Source organism: Podarcis cretensis (assembly GCF_951804945.1).
Source record: "Podarcis cretensis genome assembly, chromosome: 8".
In the NCBI taxonomy this organism is placed as follows: domain Eukaryota; kingdom Metazoa; phylum Chordata; class Lepidosauria; order Squamata; family Lacertidae; genus Podarcis; species Podarcis cretensis.
In genome coordinates this window covers 43334786-43357071 of record NC_137177.1, presented here as the reverse complement: position 1 = coordinate 43357071, position 22286 = coordinate 43334786, and the positions used below count along the sequence as shown (strand labels likewise).

General features: G+C 44.5%; 1 protein-coding gene across 1 annotated transcript; it reads right to left on the bottom strand.

Moving 5' to 3' along the window:
- Nucleotides 1–12998: 12998 nt before the first annotated feature.
- On the bottom strand, nucleotides 12999–21814 carry GCSH (glycine cleavage system protein H). The gene is made up of 5 exons (XM_079989237.1): nucleotides 21580–21814; nucleotides 17880–17959; nucleotides 15332–15395; nucleotides 14280–14411; nucleotides 12999–13707 (listed from the first exon to the last, which is right to left on the bottom strand). The coding sequence occupies exons 1-5, from the start codon at nucleotides 21797–21799 to the stop codon at nucleotides 13610–13612; spliced, it is 594 nt and encodes a 197-aa protein (XP_079845363.1). The 5' UTR covers nucleotides 21800–21814; the 3' UTR covers nucleotides 12999–13609.
- Nucleotides 21815–22286: the final 472 nt, after the last annotated feature.

Here is a 22286-nt window from a genome sequence, read left to right as displayed (position 1 = left end):
GGGAGCAAGGGATGCCCACAGTGGAGCAGCAGATCGCCAGAGAGTGGGAGATCCATTTCACCTCACAGAGCTTTAGCAAAACCAAAACAAGCTCTGCCTGCTTTTCTCTTGCAGCCTTGCAAAATGCTGGTCTCGGATCCCACGCTTTGCTTATTCATGAGAGCATTGGCTGCCGCTAAAGGAATATTAAGGGCATTTCTGTCAAACCATTGACTCCTGTCAGGCAGCACTTCAGGCAAAGCAGTAATCAAATCACACAAACCCATAACAGTGTCTTAAAAGCATCTGTTATCCTCGCCTGTTTTTTAATGCGTCATAAAATTATGGCAATATTATTAGCTTGGAGGAGGCCGGGGGGGGGGGGCGGGAAGGCCTTCGTCTTCCACCCCCACCTCCTGGGCCTTTTCCTCTCAGGAAGGGATTGTCCTTTTTTATATATGTACCGTGAGACTGGAACCAGAGCAGTCCTCTAGGGCAGAAGATGGAAATGGTAGCCCCTAACGTCTGGATCCTACCACGCTGAGAAGAGACCTGGATACAGCTGTGAAGCTCATTGGCTGATTCTGGGTTAGTCACTCACTACCTCTCAGGTTGCCCTATCACAGAGACTGTCCATTTATATAAAAAGCAAGGCGTCATCATCTTGGACAGCTTCAAAAGAGGATTAAACAAATTCACTGACGGAAAGGCAATCAGCAGCAGCTAGCCATGATGCTTGTGTTCTGCCTTCCCTCTCGGAGGCAGCATGCCTCTGAATGCCCCTTGCTGAATCACAGATGAGAGGAGGGTCCTCCTCGGGGTCTTCCCACTGACATCCGCTTGGCCACTGTGAGAACAGGATGCTTGCCTAGACAGGCCTTGGATGGATCCAGCAGGGCTCTTCTTATGCTAACTTACATCTTGCTTTTCAGTGTTTTTCTCTCTCAGGGCAGCTAACAAAAAAAACAGCTAAATCAGCAAAAACAATGCAAGGGGGAGGGAAATCAAATGTATTAAAGCAGTAAAAGGAATAGAAACGTAAGCACAGCTGTTGTTGGGAAAGCGCCAAAGTGCTGCCCCCCCCTTCCAAATCGATTGCCAGCCTTGAAGGTTGAAGTCAAATACAGTGGTACCTCGGGTTAAGAACTTTTTGGGGGGGGTTTTAGGTTTTTTTAAGAATAATTTTTTATTAACCGACCAATCACATCAAATCAAACCAAATTACATAAATTCCAAATTACACAGCCGAATTTTAAATTTTTGTTGGGGGTACCCATATTTCAAGTTACAAAGGGGATCCAATCAACTTCTTGCTTCTTGCTGCTGTTTTAATGTCCACAAATCTAACCATATGGTGTTCACAGAACTATCCAGTCCTTTCTTATTGTTTTTCCACATCTCTTGTTGTTATTTTCATATATTTTTCCTTTCTCTTTGTGACCTCTGATAGTACCTCGGGTTAAGAACTTAATTCGTTCTGGAGGTCAGTTCTTAAACCTGAAACTGTTCTTCACCTGAGGTACCACTTTAGCTAATGGGGCCTCCCGTTGCTGCTGCCCAATTTCTGTTCTCATCCTGAAGCAAATTTCTTAACCCAAGGTACTATTTCTGGGTTAGCAGAGTCTGTAACTTGAAGCATCTGTAACCCAAGGTACCACTGTACTTGGAAATCTTTCATGTTTTTTTCTTCTGAGCATTCAACTTCATCACCCAGAGAGTGCAATGCCAGCCTTCTTCCATCTGCCACCCTTTCCCCCTTCCCATGGTCTGAAGCACCATAGCACTATGTACATTTTTTGGGGTAAGGGTGACACACCTTCCCTCCCCACATGCCCCCCCCCCGTGTCATCTTTAAAAGAAGTATCCATGCCTTTTTCGTCCTGGTTTGTAATAGCAAAAGCTCTGTGATTGAGCTCCAATGACTTTAATTATGGTGTCCTTTTTACTTAATTGCTTTAACACAATTCTTCTTCCCTCTCAAAGCCTTGGGGGGGGGGAGAAGTGAGCTACTAATCTCAGTTCTTATTCAGAGAACTTTAGTGCCCTCCTTCTTTTAGTTAATCATCTCTCACATTTTTAAGTAAAGCAAGAGGAGGGGAGATTACCTCTATTCCCTTGAAGGCAAGTCTCTCAAATAATGGTCTTCAATCAAATGTCATTTGTGAATGAAATGTTTGGGCCAAGGAAGACCCCTACTTTCAAAGCCTGTGCTCTAAGCAGCAGCCAGGACTCCTGGAGCAGGAACTTAAAAAGGCATTGTCTAGCTTGCAGCTCAGTGTCGCTCTTAAATAAAATATGGTCTAATGAAGCACAAGTCACGTAGGCCGGTCATAGTTGGTATGCACTGTGAAATGAAACTGGCAGTTTCCCACTTTGACTGAACATTGGTGTTGCCTCAAAAATGGTGCCCAGTGCACCAAAACAGATCTGAAATGGATAGAAAGAAAAGGCGTTTTTTTACAGGGTTTTTTTTTAATGCAAGCAATTCACCATGAATTGCCCTTCACCATAAGGACAACAATCATCCATATAATTTGTCACATCTGACTGGTTTTGAGGGCTTCACATAAGCCAATCCTGAGCTGCTCTTTTTAACTTGAGCTTTCCTATAATAAAGGGAAGCACAAAGGAACACCTTGGGAGCCTACAAATGATGGAAGGTCCATTCTGGATCTCTTGACTCCATTCTTCTGTGGATACTCTCAGTTGGAGCAGCAGTGCTGGGGACAAGGAGAGGTTAATGCTCCAACCCACTATAAATCTGTGCCCTGGAACTACTAAACTTGCTGAAGAAAAGAAATGCTAACAAGTTCCCAATATCACCAGAGTAAAACATTCCCCTTTATTTAAGTTTGCAATGGCAGCGTGTGCTCAGGTTCGCTAGAACCTCTATAATAATTACTCTGGTAATTTCCCCTTTGTTTCCTCTTAAAATAGAAGACACGACACAGTCCTTTACAAAAGTATAAAAAGCGTTTACTCACATTCTATTCACAATCGGATCCCAGAAGGCAGACAGCTTAATAAAGTAATATACATTTAGAATCTATCTTATAAGAAGATAGTCCCTTTGTCCTCTCTTGGCTGGGAGCCAAGAGGGCATCTTTAGCTTAGCAGATGTTGCTTCTTCGAAAGAAGAGAAGAGAGAGAGAGATGGCTGCCCCTGCCCTGTGCTTTTATCATTACCTGCACAGGTGAGGCCACACCCACCTCTAGTCACATGCGGAGGAAGTCTGTCCCAGCTCAGAGGGAAACAGGAAGTTTACCTGCTGGCTGGACAAACATCCCTCCCCATGTCTAAACATGTACACTCTAGGAATGTTGTAATTGACTGCTCCTGTGTTTTACATCCCACAAAAAGTTGAAACAGAAGGTGTCTGCTAAACCTCTGTTTGCAGAGTATTCCACAGGACTGGGCAAATGACTAAAGACTTGGTATCTTGTTGTCCAATGAACCACACCAACTCAGGGCATGAGCAATGACACTCCTGCGGATGATCTCAGTGATCAAGGGTTCCTGTGGTACCCTGGACCTAAGCTTTGTAAATACAAGGACCTTGGACCTGAGTCAGTAGTAGATGGGCTGCCAGAGCAGATGCTTTAACAATGCCGTCACTTGTTGTCAGTCAGATGCAACCCTCAGCAATCTTGCAGCCACATTCAATACCAGCTGGAGTTTCCAAAACAAGCCCAGAGTGCATTGCAGTAATCCAGCCTCAAGGTTACCGATGCATGGACTACAGCTGTAGGGCTTTGGACAACACATTTTTTTTTACTACAATTCTCATCATACTGTCTGGAGCTGATGAGAGAAGGGCACCAGGTTCAGTAAGGCTCAGTTTAACGTAAAATACAGTTTGGCCCACGTGTATATAACAGAGAGAGGGGCGGGGAAGGAAAATGATGTGGTCCTGGGGAAGGTTAAACACTCCTTCTGCTATGGCTACTTCTCCAATAAAACTCACTCCTCCCTTCCATGGCTCCTTTAAAAAAAATAAAATATTAAGTGACAGAGATACAATCATGAATCATCTGGGACACCTTTGTTTGGGTATGACTTTACTATAGTATTTGATGCCTCTCCTGACAAGAGTCGTCAGGACTCCTAGTATGCTACCAGCACAATTGCTCCTGTTAGAAAAAATTTAAACATATGAGACTGGGCAGAGTCAGAACCCGCAGGTGCAGCAGCCATATATTTATAGAGGCCACTTTCAATAGTGGTCCAGTTATACAATCAGCCAAACAGAGTGGCCAGGCTTTTCATGGACTGTACCACTTCAGGCTGCAGGTGACAGTGGGCATGCAAATTTAAATGCTTTGTCTGGGGACACCTGCATATATACCTAGCATGTCAGGGCAAATGGTCAAACCTAACTGGGCATGCTAAGTTTGCTGTGTGCAGGGAGGGGAGGGTGGGTTTTTTATTATATTTTTTGCACACAAGCTTGCAGCCCTCTCAAGTTTTGACCATGGTGTGTGTGAAATTTGCACCAAGGATCACATGATATAGATGGACCTTTGGCCTCACCCAGCTGGACCAATGTTATGTGGTCTTACTAGCAGATGCTACAAGGAGTTCAGGGCTGTGCTACTTCTCCCTCCTTTTTTAAATCTTAACACAGCACTCGCTTTTTGCACTTCTCCCAGAGGCAAAGATGATGCCTTGTCTCCTGTTAGGCCACGTTTCTCTGGCAGCTGTGCTGCCTGCATCCACGTTCACAGAGCATGTGCCTTCCTGTTTGGAGTCACAGAGGCAAGCGGGAGCTCAGAAACATTACCAAACCAATGCCTCTACTGCTATTTTGAAACTCCTATAGTCCGGGGACCACATGGAAGCCATGGGAAACCCACTGGGATCTCAAGAGCAGAAAGGGAAGCTTTGTACTCGGCAAGATACAGACTACAAGCTGAGGTTTGCTGTTTTTGTTGGAACAGAAGACCCAGGCTAATTTCTGGCAGTCTGTTGACAGTCCCAAAAGGTTTTCTCTACTACACTTGTGTTGCCAACTCTAGGACATTTGCTGCAGCAATTTCTCCCAGGTAAGCATCCTCCGGGGGGGAAACACAGCCTTTTGGGGCAGGCAGAGGAGTGGATAAGCAGGTACTCAAATTCTGTCAAGATTGGAGAATATAAAAGTTGAGAGTATGTCAAACTATAATTAAGATTACTCTCCTTCTCCCTCAGTTTTATACCCATAGTCAATAAGAGCCAGGTTTATCCTTCATTTCAGCCTGTAATTTATTTCATTTGAACAGTACTTTTTACATGACCAGAGTTAGTGTTCAACCAATCACATGAAATGTGTCTTGTGTGAAGCCCTGGAGGACATCCCAAAACTAAAGCTTTACTATAATGGCAGTTGTTACTAGACATGGTAGGTAAAAAAAGGTTATGTTTATCATTTTAAAGTTATTGTTATTATATTTTGGGTTACTGAACTGTTTTTTAATGGTTTCTGCCTTTTCTGTTAATATGTTACATTATGCCTTCAATATTTTGTTGATATGGGTGTGCTGATTATTATATTGACTGGAATGCTATTTATAGCGTTCCTCCTTATTGCAAACTCAGGCGATGAGTCTCAACAGAACCGGAACCAAAGCTGGGCAGCTGGGAAGGCTCAGCGTGCTCAAGCGAACCCTTGGTGTGCAGTGTGAAAAGTGGGTAGGAGATGTGACTCAACTTGGCCTGCCTGCCTTTGGCTCCCAGGCTCCTGCCACCCCTTCAGCAAAGGGGAGATCTCACCTTTCCACCTTCCAAGGGCTGCCAGAGCAATGACCTGCCTTTCTCCACCTGCCCCAGCGATACGCAGTCTCTTCGTGCCCTTTAAATGTCAGGTTTGATTACTCTGCTGTCATCTCGCGGTAGAGATAGCAATCTGAGACCATTGTAAATCCCATGTCTCCCAAGGGATGGAAAGTGAAAGAGAATCTTTTATCCTCTATCAGTTGACGGCAGAGGCACCAGGCAAAGAGGCAGCCAGATTTGTCACTCATTCTGTGATGAAGACATTGAGATGCGCCAGCCACCGTCAGCTTAGCCGACAAAGCTGTTGCGGTAATTGGCTTGCTGCTAATTTAATTTGACACAGGGAGGCTGCTGCGTTGATACTCTCAATGACCCTGCTAACACGTTGAGTGCTGGTGGGGGGGCCAGGGCAATCCACTCAGCATCAGTGGCTCTGCATCCCCTGTTCATCTCGAGTGGGACTCAAGTACTTTTGGCCATCTCCACACACAGCAAGACCCGTGTTCATGGAAGACGATCTTACTCGGCTACGAGTGATTGCCAGAGGAGAAGAAGGAGGAGGACCAGGCTGCCCAGAGTGATCTGGGGTTGTTGGGCTGAGGAGTTGGGCAAGTGGCAGCCAAGCATCCCTAGTGTGCCCTGGAGAAGCAGATCCCAGCAGGGTTGAATCCTGCTGCTTTTCAAATCCTCCGCCCACATGGAATGTGTTTGCAGAACAATATCCTGCAGGTAGGGGGGTCTGTATATACGGCCCTATCATTTGCCCCTGGAACAATGCTTTGCTACTTGACACAATTTTGCAACTTCATTTCTGGAATGTATATACCACCTTTCATTTCCCGATGGAGTAACAAGGCACTTGCTCCACAACAGACCTTTATATATGCCCTACAGACACCTGCTGGACTACAGGTCCCATCATCCCTAACCACTGGCCATACTGGCTGGGACTGATGGGAGTTGGAGTCCAACAGCATGTGAAGAACCACAGGTTCTGCACAACTTGTGACTTCACCAAGATGAACTCACCCCCCTCCTACCTTCACCATTAGTTTATTGTGGCCAGATGTGGGGCTTGCAAACTCACATCCATTTTGCTGACACAGGCAAGCAGGCAGCAAAAAACAGATGGGTCACTTATAAAAATTTGTACTCCACCTTCAGTAGAAAAATACTCCTAGGAATAAAGCATTACAACAATCACTCAAAAAGCTGTTTAAGCAGCAAATCAATAAGCCTAACAAAAACAGTGCAACGGTAGAAGCAGAATAAAAAATAGCAGACACATCGGGTTAAAAATGAATTCAGCTAGCATTTTATTTATCAGCTAAAAAACAAACAGGAAGAAAGAGCATATAGTCTCATCTCCTACAAACCCAAATAATCCTAGGTCTGTTCCCCAGGATGTTGGAATTGGGCCTCTAGTGGGACATTTCCTATCCTTTGGAACTGCCTCCCATTATATATCAAACAGGCACTTTCTCAATTGTCTTTTCAGTGCCTGCTAAAGACTTTCCTCTTTTAACAAGCCTTCTAAATGGAGATCTTTATTCTAGCTGGTGTCTGCATTGGATCTGAAATGATTTTATGTGTTTGCTGTTGTTTTAACCAGGCACACACAAAAATAGATATACACATCCATATATAGGTATGTATGCAGTTGTTTTGATTTTTTTATATGTAACTGTTTTGCATGTGCTTTTATTATATTGTAAGTTGCTTTGGGTGCCTCTTCAAAAGTGATTAATAAGCAAACAAAAATGGACTAATATATGTGTTGACAGGATGCCCATCCTTAATCTATGATGCAACTTGGGCATGGACAGGCTTCTGGCTTGCCAGGTCTACTTTTATTTTTCCTTAGGTGCAACAGAGGAGGACATAGGGAGAACAGAGAGTTCCAACAGAAACAGGAGTGAAAATTGCCAGCTTGCTTACTCGTCCCATGTCCATAACAAAAATCTATCCTGTGAATGCAATCAGTGTTTGCTGTCTTTGTTGCTTGCAAATGATATGTAATTGATTATGTTCTACCCCCTACAAAGCAAGTTTTCCAAGATTCATTATTCCAATACGGCAAGCAAGCTAACACAACACAGCGGCAAATGGACTCCCAGATCGAAACACACAGCATGAAGTTCCTTGATCGTTGGGTTGCTACTTTAGCTGCTCAGAATAAGGACATCAGCACAGCCATATGACTAAATCATATGAATCTGTTGCTAAATACACCATCCAAGCTTAGCGTGGGCAGAAGGCAGAGTCTGCTGGTAGATGGCTGGATGATAGATTGGCAATTTTTTCCTTTCTGTCAAAATACTAGAATTTGGGGTCATTCAACGAAGCTCATTGTGGAAGATTTGGGACAGTACTGTAAAATGGCTTTTCCCGCATGCTGCATAGTTAAAACTCTTTGTTCCTAAAGAGGATCAGCACAAATTCAGAGGGCAAGGCTTTCAATGGCTACTAGTCATGATGGCTATGTTGAACCTCCATGATATGCCTCTATCTACCAGTGGCTGGGAGTTGCAGGCTGGTCCTGTCTGCAGGCTTCCCTTGGGCATCTGGCTGGCCACTGTGAGAGCTGAACTAGATAGGCCTCTTTTGGGGGAACACACTGCCCTGCATGCCAGCTCAGTGTGCTAATGATTGATGGGCAACTTAAAGGCCCCTCCTGCTCTCCCTTCTTAGGCTTCCTTAGCTTTAAACCAGACTTGGACTGGACAATCCTTTAAACAGAGAATGCCTTTTTGTAGAAGACTGTCCTCTGACACACGGTCACCCTACCCATTTGCTCCTTCATCCTCCTTTCTTGACTGCAGTGGAGTGCTGGATACTTGGATTGGATATATCTTTCTTTAAGCTGTTGCCTGTGTTAAAAAGAAAGGCGCAAGCACACACAATGGCTGTTCTTGAATGCTCTCCCTAGGAAGCAGCTTGGAAATAACAGCTTGTCGGTTGTGCCTGTTATTTTCCCAGCAGGCTGCACCAAGTGTTTTGCAGCCGACTGATTGAAAATTAAGGTTATCAAAGGAAAGATACATCCTTCCTCAAAGGAAGTGCCTTGTGTTTGTTCAGACTATGTACTAGGCCACAGCATACTGCTGGGTGGGGGTACATAGGAAACTCTCTTATACAGAGCCAGAGCATTGGTCAAGGTAGCTCAGTATTGTCTACACTGACCTGCAGCTCATCTTCCAGAGTTTTAGGCAGGAGTATCTCCACGCACCACCTGGAAATGCCAGGGACTCGAATCTGTCAAACAGTATCATCATAATATAGCCTTATGCTACAATCCACTATTAAAACACAGTAAGATCAACAGACCTATGTATACATGTTAACCATGTTGTATTCTGGTTTATGTTCCTTAGGAAAGCGCATTTGTCTGCTCATGTGCTTCTGCACACAAACCTGTTGCTTGGCAAAGCACCATCTCCCTCTACTGGAGGGAGTGCAGCATGCACTTTTTAAAAATCCATGATTTATTAGGGTTTTCACATTATCATCCTCCAACCTCACACTTTTTCTTTTTTTAAGCTGCAGTATTTTCATCTCTGTTATTCAGTTATTTAGCATACTATTACAGTGTTCAGTTACGCACATTCAAATAAGGATTAGGATAAGTAAGTATTAATGTTCTGCTGTAGTCCTAGATTAGCATTCATTAAGTTGGGGAAGTTTCCATCCCTGCCTTGTGCCTCCCATTGCTTCTAATTTGTGGCTGTTACTCAGTGAAGAGTTCCAAAAATGCATTCCAAATGTCTCGGAACCTTGACTTTTAATGTATGGAGTAGAATTGTCTCATGGGTGACTAGTTGCAGGGGGTCTTGTGCCCAGTTTCTGTTACTTGGTGCCATGTGCTGGCGGATGCTAGTGGGACACTCTGACCTTGACTTCCTGTGCTTGCCATCACAAATATTTCAAAGGGCAATGGAAGCAAAGGGTCAAAGCACTGGAATGTGTTAAGCAAACCTGTGTGTCTTTCAAGGTTTTAGGCTGCAGACCATAATGTTCACCTACTTGATCACATATCCTTTTCAGTGCACTATTTTTATTTATGCTGATGGGAGTTGGAGACTAAAAACATCTGGAAGGCCACAGGTTCCCCTATCCCTGCACTGAACCGATGTGCTTACACAAGGTCCTCTATCATAGATGGGCAAATTTTGACAAATTATCAGATTAATACGGTATCTAAAACCAGTGCTCCCACATGTTCAACTGGCAGGTTCCCAACTGCATGGGTAGAGCCCGGTGTGTGTATAGCTATATGCAGGGGTCCCTGTTTGGACAGTCTAATGAATGGACATCCAGGGCACCCCTCCTGTGTCCATTTCACAGAACATCAGAAAAGGGCTCACACGTCTGAACAAGAAATAGGCCAGAGGTAGCTAACCTGTGGCCCTCCACATTTCATCCAGCTGGATGGAGATGAAACATTCCCTAAACCCTCTCTCTCAAGGGCAGCTTCCTGTGGGCCTCAGGGCAGCCTGAAGTTGATGGGGCAACCTGCCTGCCTTTCTGCCAACATTCCTATGCCTTACGACATTTGCAGTGAGTGAATGACCCGCTCAAAGTCACTGACAGGAGCAATCATCTCAGCCTCTCACAAGAGGTACATTTAGACATCACTTCAAACAGTCTGTGAGAGCTGGAGCCAGGTTTGAGGGAGACCTGGAAAAATTGTTGGGGCATCCCATTTATTAATGTATGGGGGGGGGGAGTTGGGATTTACCAAAAATTGCTCTAGGAGTGCCTATCCCATTCCTTTTTTTAAAAAAACAAAACTTTTATTTTGCTTTAAACAAGTACATATAAATATAGACAACCAAAATTACAAAGGAAAATTCCTTAATAGTAATGAAAAAAACTAAAAAAAATTTTTTAAAAAATGTTGAAGTACATGACACAGAACATAAGCAACTATGGGAAACAGAAAAGAAAAGAAAAAAGAAAAATAGAAAAAAAGGAAAAGAAAAAGGAAGATGAGCCAAAGCAGGAAAGCTCATCTATTGTACACTTCCGTCAAGCTCACAACAATTCATTATTTTTATCAATTCTCTCCATCTGCATTCCAAAGGAATCCCTCATCTTGGTATCAGGGAGCATTTCTCTATGCAGTATCATTCTAAACATAGCCAGGTCTTTCTTGTTGAGCCCTTGTCCCCTAAATAATTATTTAAACATTTCCATTCTTCTTTCACCAATTTTTTAGGTTTATCTCTTATTGCATCTGTCTCTTATTGCCTATCCCATTCCTGTCCCACTCACTGATGCTTTTTGGGCATTTTTGAATTTGTCTGCAATGGGTTTAATTACTTCAAAGCCTCTGTGGGTGTTTTTGCTCTTATTGTTCTGAGTATAAACTTAATGAAGACATCAACCTAGTGTGTGGCAGCAGTGAAAAAGGCAACATTAGGGATCACTACTGAAAGGGACTGAAAATAAAATCCCATACCCTGTATCACAGAGCTTTCCAAACTCTGTGTGACAACTCGTTAAGTGTGTCAGCTGCAGTGTGTATGTGTGTCACATGAATGCTCCCCACGCTCCTCCCAGGGCTGGAAAGGGGTTAGGGTTGTTTTTTTTGGGGGGGGGGAGAATTTATATACCACCCTATACCCAGGGGTCTCAGGGCAGTTCAGTTTAACCTCCTGTTTGCTAGTAAAACTGAATTACTGTATCGTGAAATGATGCATGTCTAAAAGTGTCACCAACATGAAGTTTGGAAAGCTCTGCTGTATCATAATGCAATTATACTAATGTGTCTGTGGTGCAGTCACACTGGGCAGAGCCCCGGTCCCCATACCTGAAAAAGGCTGCTGTAGACCTGGAAAAGGTTCAGAAAACGACAGTGAAAATGATTCCAGAAGTTGGAGCAACTCCCCTTTTGAGGAAATGTTACAGCACTGGAGGCTTTTTAGTTTAGAAAAATGGCAAGTAAGGAAGGACATGATAGAGGGGTAGAGAATACTAGGGTCACACTGCAGAGTTAAAACTCTGGAACTGGCTACAAGTAGTAGTGATGGCCACCAAGTGGATGCCTTCAAGGGGAGGAGGTTGATAGCACAGGAGTCCACCCATTCTTGCCTTTTTCTTAATGTCACTGAGGAAGAACAAAAATCCATGCATCAACCCCACTTTCCCATCTGCAGAGCTGATGTGCCAAGGAAAGATGAGCAAGTGTGGTATAGTAGTTAGAGTGTCAGATTGGGAACTGAGAGACCTGGGTTCAATCCCCACTTGGCCATGAAGCTCCCTGGGCGACCCTGGGCCAGTCACTGCCTCTCAGCCTAACCTACTTCCGAAGGTTGTTGTGGGGATTAAATGTGGAGGGGAAGAACCATGCATACCATCTTGAGAAAAAGGTGAGATATAAATACAGTAAGTGAATAAAATCATAAATAAGAATACAATAAGGGAAATGAAAAACTGTTTCATCTGTTCCCAGGCTTCCAAAAGCCGTTTTTCCTGCTGTGTTCTTTACCCTGGACTGTTGCTAAGCCAAGTAAGTCTGCTGCGCAAGAAATTCAAGAGACCTATCCAAAAATCCCTCACATTGTCAGAGGTGGGTAGGCACAATCTGAAGGATCCCCGGGCACATGCCTCAGATCACATGCTGCTTTATCAGTGCCATTAACACAGCTGATACCCCAAGCAGTTGGAGTTCTATTCATTACGGATTGACTGCCTGGCCCTTATCTTCATTGCATCTTTGCCAAGGAAAATGCTTTCAACAACAGTTATTAAAAACATAACTACAGTGGTACCTCGGGTTACATACGCTTCAGGTTACAGACTCCGCTAACCCAGAAATATTACCTCAGGTTAAGAACTTTGCTTCAGGATGAGAACAGAAATCGTGCTCCGGCAGCGCGGCAGCAGCGGAAGGCCCCATTAGCTAAAGTGGTGCTTCAGGTTAAGAACAGTTTCAGGTTAAGTACAGACCTCCGGAACGAATTAAGTACTTAACCTGAGGTACCACTGTACTACGGATTATTAGACTTATCTTTGACTGCCATTTAACTCCACCACAGGCTGCACACTGACGTTTTCAGTTCCCCAGATAACTGAACCCAGCTCATTTGACCGTTTCAGAACATTGCTTAGAATTTGTAGGGCAGACACTCCAATCAGCCAAATGCATTACACTGCAGATTGATCCTGCACATTCCAAAATGCCACCTGAAAGCTCATCATTTAAATATTAATCCCAGAGAGGCTACTGTAGAACACACACAAAAAGAACAGCAAACACACTTGGTAAAGTCAGGATTTTTTATTAACTTCTGTTATCTGTTCCAAGGCAAAGCAGGGAGCCTTATCTGCAGAGGATGGCGACACCTCCACAGTTTCACTTAAAAAGGTGAAATCTGGTTCTGCTCTAGTCACCTGGAACCTTCACTAATTCTGAAGGCAGCGATGCAGCCTTAATATTACAAAACGTGATTGAAAGCAGACTGCCGTCTTGGGGAGGGAATAAAACCCGTGGAGCGGAGAAGCACAGTTTGTGCTGTGAAATTAAGGCTGTTACAGTTCTACTTTATCAATGCTTAGGTTTATTTTAGGAACAAAGGTTATTCTACTCCAGATGTAATTATGAACTTCAAACTCTTGACATCCTATAATTACATTTATTTGACTAAAAACAATACATGTACTAGAAGTGAAGATAGACACGCTACCCCAAATGAAAATGTTTTGACTTGCAGTCACTTGTGGGCATAGATCAGCACAATTTGAATCAAAGGCAGCATATTTTCCTTGAAAATTTCCTGGATAAGCTGCTCAGAGTCGAACCTTCTGGACACCACTAATTTAGGACAATCTACAGTGAAGAAAATGGTCTGCACTGGTTTACTGTTAACATTTGGATCACTCCTCAATAGATTTTATGTATTTTTCATATGCATCTTCACTCATGAGTTCATCAAATTCTGAAGGGTTATCCACAGTCATCTTGATAAGCCAACCTATGAGCATAAAAGCAACTCAATTAGAAGCAGCAGCAGCAGCAGCAGCACACACAACTCCCTGGAGCTCTAGTAAAATGCTGGCTCTTGACCCTAGCAATTTCCATTCGTGTTGACAAGCATAAAAGTCTCATAGGAGATAGGTAACTTTTCACTAGTTGAAGATGAGAATACATATATAAGCCATTCCATTCGTGGCTACAGGAGAAAAGGAGATGGATGGAACTGCAGAGCCTCTCTGCTGAAATATCAGCAACTCTTGGCTCTCCCTTTCCTTGCAATCTTTTCAGAATGGTCATTAAAAGAACTCTGGACTTAAGAAATAGTGCTGAGTTTGCTTTGCTCCTCCTCTCTCCCTGTCCCTTTTCCGTCAGCCTGAGAGTACGGACTACCTTATCACTGATATCTATAAAATGCTTTGTGAGCATTTTTCAGCCGATGAATGGGATAAAAATGCTTTCAAATAAACCTCACTGCCGCAAGCACAAGACAATACTAATCAAGTTCCACTGTTATCCTTCCTACTCAGTGATGGCGGAAACACTTTTGCAAAGTTAAGATGCCTCCCTTACCATCTTGGTAGCAAGATTTGTTGACAAGCCCTGGATTATCAGCAAGGGCAGTGTTGATTTCCGTTACTTCTCCTGTGAGTGGGGAATAGAGTTCACTAGCAGCCTTCACACTTTCCAAAGCACCAAACTCATCTGAAATACAGAATTGAAGAGAGCAAAGCATTTAATTTAGAAACTGAATTAACTGGGCTTCGAGGAAGTTGAGAACTACTTTGCGCTGCCACAAGAATTTTCTAAAGGCAGGGAGCTCCAGTGTTGAAAGATTAGGAATTCAGGTAAATCCAAGCTCAATTTCAGCCTAGGTGGTGTACACCTTTACTCTGCATCCAGTGCACTCCCTATATGAAGCCGTGTACACATAGTGTTAGCTACGATCCTGTAGTTTCTTGAGAAATATTGCATTTTTATGTGTTTCCCCCCCAAGCCAGCTTTGATCCGATTAGAAAAACATAAGCAATAAGAAAACATCCACATCCCCTCTCCATCCATTAGTGCAGGCAGACAGCAGGCCACCTGGCAACACATCCAACTGTACCGATGTGTGCAATGATGTCCAAATGTGGTTTGAAATGCAGCAGGAAAGAAACAACGCTACTTTGTTTTAAAGCTGGTATAATGTGTACACAACATTAGGAGAGAAAAAACTATGTTTCCTCTCCCTCTTTACAAGAGTGGAGGCTATGAAAAGGAGAAGGCTTAGATCTCAGTGGGTGCACAATTAGATCTGCTTGCGTAAGCAAGTCCAAAGATGCAATTTCCAACAACAGGACCCCACCCACCCCAATTCCACATGACCAACTTTCCAAAGTAACGATCTTTTAAAAGTTGCTTGTGCCATAACATTGGAGGTGGGGAAACAGAAGGAGCCTTCTATTCAAAGTCCTTAAACACACACACACAAACAACTTGGTATGCTCAAGCTGTTGAAAAAACCTAAATTAGCCTTTGGGGTTCTAATCCAAGAAAGACGCTACCGTTTAAATCAAAATGCATTGCTTTCTGCCAATGTTGCAATGTGTTAAAAGTGCCAAAAAGTAAAGAAAATTGCTTACCCTGTTTGTTCAGCTTTGTTCCAATTTCTGGAAGACTACAATAAACAACATCTCCTAGTGCTTCCTGAAACAAAAACATTCAGACATCAGCAAAAATTGTTAACTGAGAAAGCTATCAAAAAGTTGGAATCCCACCCCCCGCCTTCCCCCTGGCAAGAATTTAAGTAAGGAACAAATGCACCTCGTTATAATCCACACACACTCCAGAAGCTGGTGGCACTATTCCTATTGCAGTTCCCAAAAACCATATCAAACATGGGCTGCAAAGCTTCCCACACCTGTCTCTGAATACGCTTTAGTCTGGCAAATGAACTGTATCCCAAACAAGTCATAAACATGACTGATTTCTCAAGGATAATATAACTGGCTTCTCATACACAGCAAAGTCAAACTGGAGGGTGATGAATGAAGAGAGAAGCAGCTGTAGAGTCTCTCAGCCACACCAGCTTAGGAGCACCTGAGACACACAAAGACCCATGTTACCACCATCCAGCCACTTACAGCTGTTGCTAGGGAAGAACCAGGCCCCCTTTCCCAGACTACCTTTGTGTATGCGTTGTATTGCAGCAATGGCTCCAACCTCCCTCTTGTAATGAAACAACTGACTGCAAGGGTCCCAGGAGAGCAACACTGGTTGCTGATTTTGCCACTGGGCCTGCTTCAAGGTTCACAAAGCCCTTACACAACTTGGGCCCAAGGTACTTTAGGGACTGCCTGATCCCTTGTACTCTGCCTTCATCCCTGAGACCCTCTGATCATAGAATTGTAGAGTGGGAAGGGGCCCTGAGGGTCAGGTCTCCCCTGCCTGCTTTGTGGAAATGCCCACCTGTAGAGGTTCAGCAAGAACCGTCCCTTCTTTCAGTTATCTTCTGAAAACTGCACTGTTCAGACAGGCCTTTACTGTAAGAATTTTTGTTTAAGCCAACCAGCATATACTGACTTTTAAATGTTTTATAGAGAGCTAGAGACTGATTTTATTTAACCTGTTGCAAGCTTCCTTGTTATGCTGTGAACTATAAATGTTCAAGAAAACAAACAAATAAATAATAGGTTGTGCACCAGGCATATCTAGGTTTAGATAAGCAAGAGCAATGAAATACCACAAGATCTGTGGATGGGTTAAACATGGCTATAACTTCACTGGTTACAGTATCTCTGGCTTTGGCATAGCATAGGGCAACCCCTGCCAACCGGTTGCCCTCCAGCTGTTATGGACTACAACTCCCAAGAGCCCCAAGAGGTAGGCATAGGGCAAGGATCTGCCTATGTGGCAGTCTGTCTGCTGGTTAAGGATGGGTGAATCCGTCAATTTTCTCTCAGTTACAGATAGGTAGCCGTGTTGGTCTGCCATAGTCAAAACAAAATAATAATAATAAAAAAATTCCTTCCAGTAGCACCTTAAAGACCAACTAAGTTAGTTCTTGGTATGAGCTTTCGTGTGCATGGTGTATCTGAAGAAGTGTGCATGCACACGAAAGCTCATACCAAGAACTAACTTAGTTGGTCTTTAAGGTGCTACTGGAAGGAATTTTCTCTCAGTTTTTCTGAAATTTAGCACTCCACATTTTTATATCAGTTTGCAATTTTTAAAAAAAGTCTTCATGAAAATTAATCAGCATTTTAGTACAAATTCCTCCTAATTTCTGTATACTATTTTGTCTAATCTACATGTTTTTGCAAAGCAATATTCCCTAATATGATGCATTTTCTGTACTATTTTCACCAATACAACACGTCTAATTATGCACACTCTGCCCTAGTATATGCATTTCTGTACACGTTTTTTGACACAATAAAATTTGGCCATGTGCTTTTGGGCGGTGAGGAAAGCCTTTTCAAACAGCTGCTCTTTATTTTTACAGATGAGGAATGGAGGAACTTTTCAAGCATGCCATGAGAAAGCTCTGCTCTGGGTCTTGCGCAAGTTGCGACCAGCCAAGCTGGATGCAGACCAAATGACACTTGCAGTCCCAATCTCATTTAAGAAATTACATGGTTCCTATGCAGAGAGCAAAGGTTCAGGTGCTATCCATCACCACCACCACTGCAAACGAGGCAATAAATATATAAGCAGGGCAATAAACATTTCTATTTCTTAGGCTCCAGCACACACACAGCCATTTTGTTGTTGTTCTGTCTGCAAAATCATAGACCCTACTGAAATATTTAGGTGCATAGGGAACTAACCAAGCACTTGGGGATTTTCCAACTCCTGTTACAAGGACGTATTCAGCCCTATAAACACTTGCATTAAAAAGTCTTATCAACAATTAAACAAACAAAAAGCAAAAAATGCTTTGAGCCAAGGTTCCCATTGAGTCCTAAGTGTAAGATACAGAGCCAAACTGCTGAAGGGAGGAGAGGATGGTTTAAAAGGGCCAATAATGTTGGAGTTCCAAGTCTACAATTTGGCTCTACATGCAGAATAGGCAATAAATGAGCCAAAGACCAAGGCCAACAGAACAGGCTGATAGATGTCAATTTTGCAGCACAAAGCTGAGAGAGAGAGAGAGAGAGAGAGAGAGAGAGAGAGAGAGAGAAGCAGTACCTGTGCAAAGTTGCTGATTCCTACGGTTCCAATACTGTTTTCAACTGTTATCCATTCATGCTTGTCTGTGAATCGACGGGCTGAATGAAGCAAACAGAACATTTTAACACACCTTGCTTTCTCTAAACACATTTTTTGCCTCAATGTTTTACCTTAAAAAGTATCAGCATAAAAAAGGACTTGATTTCCTAGTTCCAAGTTTGCAAGCAGGAATTAGAAAAAGATAGCCTGCTTTCCTATTTCAAGTACAAAAAAATACCACTCCCAAATCCAAGCTGTGCATCAATTTCATTCATTCATTCATCACTACATATCCAACCTTTCCTCCACGAAGGTAAAAGTGGTTTTATACATAGTTTCCCCCCCTCCATTTTATACTCACATCAGCTCTGTGACGTAGACTGGGCTGAGAGACTGTGACTAGCCCAAGGTAACCCAGTGAGCTTCATGGTCAAGCGGGAACTAGAACCCAGGTCTCCCAGGTCTTAGTCTGGTATAGAGGCACACCTCCCTTTCAACTGTTCCAATTTCAGAGGTGGAAATTGCACAGCAGTGTTCAGAGTGGATGAGTCTTTTTACATGGGGCAGAAGTAAAAGATCCAACTTCCTGAGCCATCCCAATCTGCAGTCTAAATTGGTAGTCTTAGAAACAATTTGCCACATACTATTTCAGTACATTTGATTTACCACATATTATTTCTACAGTGGTGATTTTTATTATTGTTCAGGACTAACACACCAGAAGTCCTAGGGAGTGAAGCTCCTTTGGATAATGTCCATCTATGAATTATGTTTGCACTTCCCTGCAGTTTATTATAACCAGCGAGAAAAGCTGGGATTCCAGTCAACACACCACAGTCAAATATCATAAAATAGCCCACAGTGCTATAAATCTGTGGGATGCCTGGACTCCCCTTCTAATTCTAGACCCCCTTTCTAAATCTGGGGTGCCAAACATTGAATTTAGCCTGTTAAAAAAGCCACATTAAAAAAAAGCCAGGCTGCTTTTCTGATGAAGTAATTGCCTAGAGAGATGGACCATTAGAAGGCCACAAAGAAATGGTTGATCAAAGAGGCTATTCACAGAGACTCTCTGGGCAGGAAAACAAATGGTAAAATCCCCTCCTGAGGTGAGAGAGAGTTAGCAGAGACAAAAGCCCAGTTTCAGAAGGGAGGGGCACAACTGTGGTGGGCTTGCAGTTTGGCAAGCAGGAAAGTAGAGGCCAAGTCAAATGTTTGCTGGCAGTTTTTGGATCCAACATGGCAGCCGTGAGAGGAACAGAAGATCTGTTCCGGCCCCTATGAGAGAAGCAAGAGACCCCCTTGGAGTGTAATGCTGGGAACTTCCTCTATCTAGACTCAGGTTGTAAATACGTGTAAATAAACCATATATGATCAAGATGCCACAGTCTCTTCTGCACCTCATTGTCCCAAAGGAAACACAGACCCTGGGCAAGGACGCCTGGTTCCCTTGAAATCTCACACCACTCGCACAGAGTCCTTTGCCCAACCTTGCGTGAATATAAAGCTGTTCCTCCCCTCCCGGGACCCTCTCCCTAAATCTTTCTCCCCCTTTTTCCTCCACCATGAGCAAGCACATCTTAGTGGTCCCACCAATATGCATACACCACTTGAAAGAAGTTCTGCAGCACAATCTACCATTCAAGTGAATGAAGCCTTGCAGCACTTTAAATAATACAGGGATGGCAGGGCCTTTTTCAGCCCAAGGGCTGCACTGCCTTGTGGGCAACCTTCCAATTGGGTACAAAAGCAAAAGTGGTGTGGGCAATGGATGCAACTCTTACCTTTGTACAGTAGGTTACATTCCAGCCATCAGAGGTTTCCACATAAACACCCCTGCTCCGTCCAGGCAAGCAATAGGAATTATCAGAGTTCAAGGACACATTACAAGCAGGTAATAGTACAGAGCAGGGCTGGTGGGATGTGGCCTAGGGAAGGCATGTAGCCAGGAAAGAATCCTGAAGGTCATACAGAGAGGCATAGAGGGTTGCATTCAGCCACCTGGGCCTGAGGTTACATTAACAGTACTGTCGTGTAAAATCTCATGACCCTAATTCCACATGCCTGCTGCAAGACAAAAACAAAAAAACCCTCCATCCCCATCTTGCAGAATTTAATCTGAGAAAAAATGAGGGTGCATAGGGAATGATAAGCAATGCAATAAATTACTATGCCGCACAGCAACACAAGACCCAGTCCAAAGAGTCAGATCCAATCAGAGTGGGTGTGTCACTGGATATGAATGGCAAACTAAGCAAATGCTGCAATAAAATTAACCCTGTACGGACCACAGTGTTTCCATGGATGTTTATTAACATTTATGGGGTAATGAAGGAATGCAACCCTGACCTCTATTCTTTGATTAGGTCTTGGGCATGCAGGAAGCATGATTTGAATCCTGCAAAAATGCAGGGTAAAGACTGCATAAAGTCAGCCTATGAGCCAATAACAGCACAAACTCTGTACTGCACACAAGACAGATTTTAAGTTTGAACACCCATAGCTGGGTCAACCAAAGCAATCCCTTCCCTCCTGCCTGAATAGGTTAAATATCCCAATATCTCATAAGTTTTGCACAATTAAATCCTAGGCATGTTACTCCCACTGTGTTCAACAGTGCTTACTCCCAATAAATGTGCTCAGGATTGCAGTACTGAAAAGCTCCATCCTAACTGTGTCTACTCAAAAGTATGTCCTATTGAACTCAATGGGGCTCACACCCAGGTGTGTTTAGGACTGCAGTTTTTGAGGCTCTGTACACATTTAACTGAGGGACGCAAGTGGCGCTGTGGGTTAAGCCACAGAGCCTAGGACTTGCCGATCAGAAGGTCGGCGGTTCGAATCCCCGCCACGGGGTGAGCTCCCGTTGCTCAGTCCCTGATCCTGCCCACCTAGCAGTTCGAAGGCACCTCAAAGTGCAAGGAGGTACCGCTCCGGCAGGAAGGTAAGCAGCGTTTCCGTGCACTGCTCTGGTTCGCCAGAAGCGGCTTAGTCATGTTGGCCACATGACCCAGAAGCTGTATGCCGGCTCCCTCGGCCAATAAAGCGAGATGAGCGCTGCAACCCCAGAGTCGGTCATGACTGGACCTAATGGTCAGGGGTCCCTTTACCTTTACTTACACATTTAACTTATATCCCCCTACCCCCCCCCCAAAAAAAGAACTTCAGGAACTATAGTTTTTTAAGGGTGCTGGGAATTGTAGCTCTGCTCAAACTGCAGTTCCTAGGATTCACTGGGGACAGGGGGTGTGCTTTAAATGCATGGTGTGTAGCAGCAAACAAGCTGCAAATCTATGACCGGCTGCTGGGGGAATAAGCCACTTTGAACTCAAGTGAGGTAAACCAGCACAAGTTTGGGCTGCCCAGCTGCACTCTTAGGCACGCTTACTTGGGAGTAAGACGCCTCTCGATTCTCAGGGGCTTCCTCCTGAGAAAGGCAAGCGCGGGCTTGGGTGGCAAAGCAGCAGCAGCAGCAGCAGCAGCACCCCCTCCCTCCACCCAGCGAGAGCGACTGAAGCTCCTCCGCAGCTCCCATTCATTGCAAAGGCTTCCTTGCGCAGGAGTGCTTGCCTCCGGATCGGGCCCCTTGCACTGCACCCTCCGCCCCCCACTTCTCCGCCCCGTGGCCCACGGCCCCCATTCATCCCTCTCGCTTCCTCTCCTCCCCGCCGCGACTCACCGGCGAGCAGCAACGCGGGGCTGGTGCTGAGCCTCCGAGCCGGGGCGGCCTGGCTGCTGCTGCTATTGGCCCAGGCGGCCTGGGAGCAGCCGACTAAGGCGCGACGGGGCCTGGCCAAGCCGGCTGCACAAGGAGCAGCGGCGGCGGCGGCGGCGGCGGCAGAAGCCGTGCCAGGCCCAACCCGCCGCAGCGCTCGCAAGGCCGCCAGTGCCGCTGCCATGGCGGGGCCGCTGCACAGAGACGCGGCCGGGGCCAGAGGGGACAAGCCGGCGAGGGAGGCGGTGGCGGAGGACAAGGGGGAGGCGGGCCTTTCGGAAGGGGGCCTGGCCTGGCCTGGCCGGCGAGGAGGAGGAGAGTGCGGAGGGGACGTGCGGGAAGGGGGTTGCCGCGGCAGCTGCTGCTTGCTTTATTTTACTGTAGGCATTTATTAACCGCCCATCGACCGTGTCCTCTGGGCGGCTTGCAAAAAAGAAAAAGTGGCGTGTGTTTTTTACAAAAGTAACTGTAAAAAAATTAAGAGCAGTAGCATTTAGCACAAATCACCCCAGAAGAAAGAGCCAACACAAGCAGCTCGTCATCCGTCTAAAAGCTTGCTTCAAGCCATATAAACACTATTCTGACAAAACCTTAGGAGTTTTGTTTTTACTCTCGCCGGAAACAAGTTAGAGGAGTGCATCCCATAATAAGCGGAGGAGTGGTACTTTTTG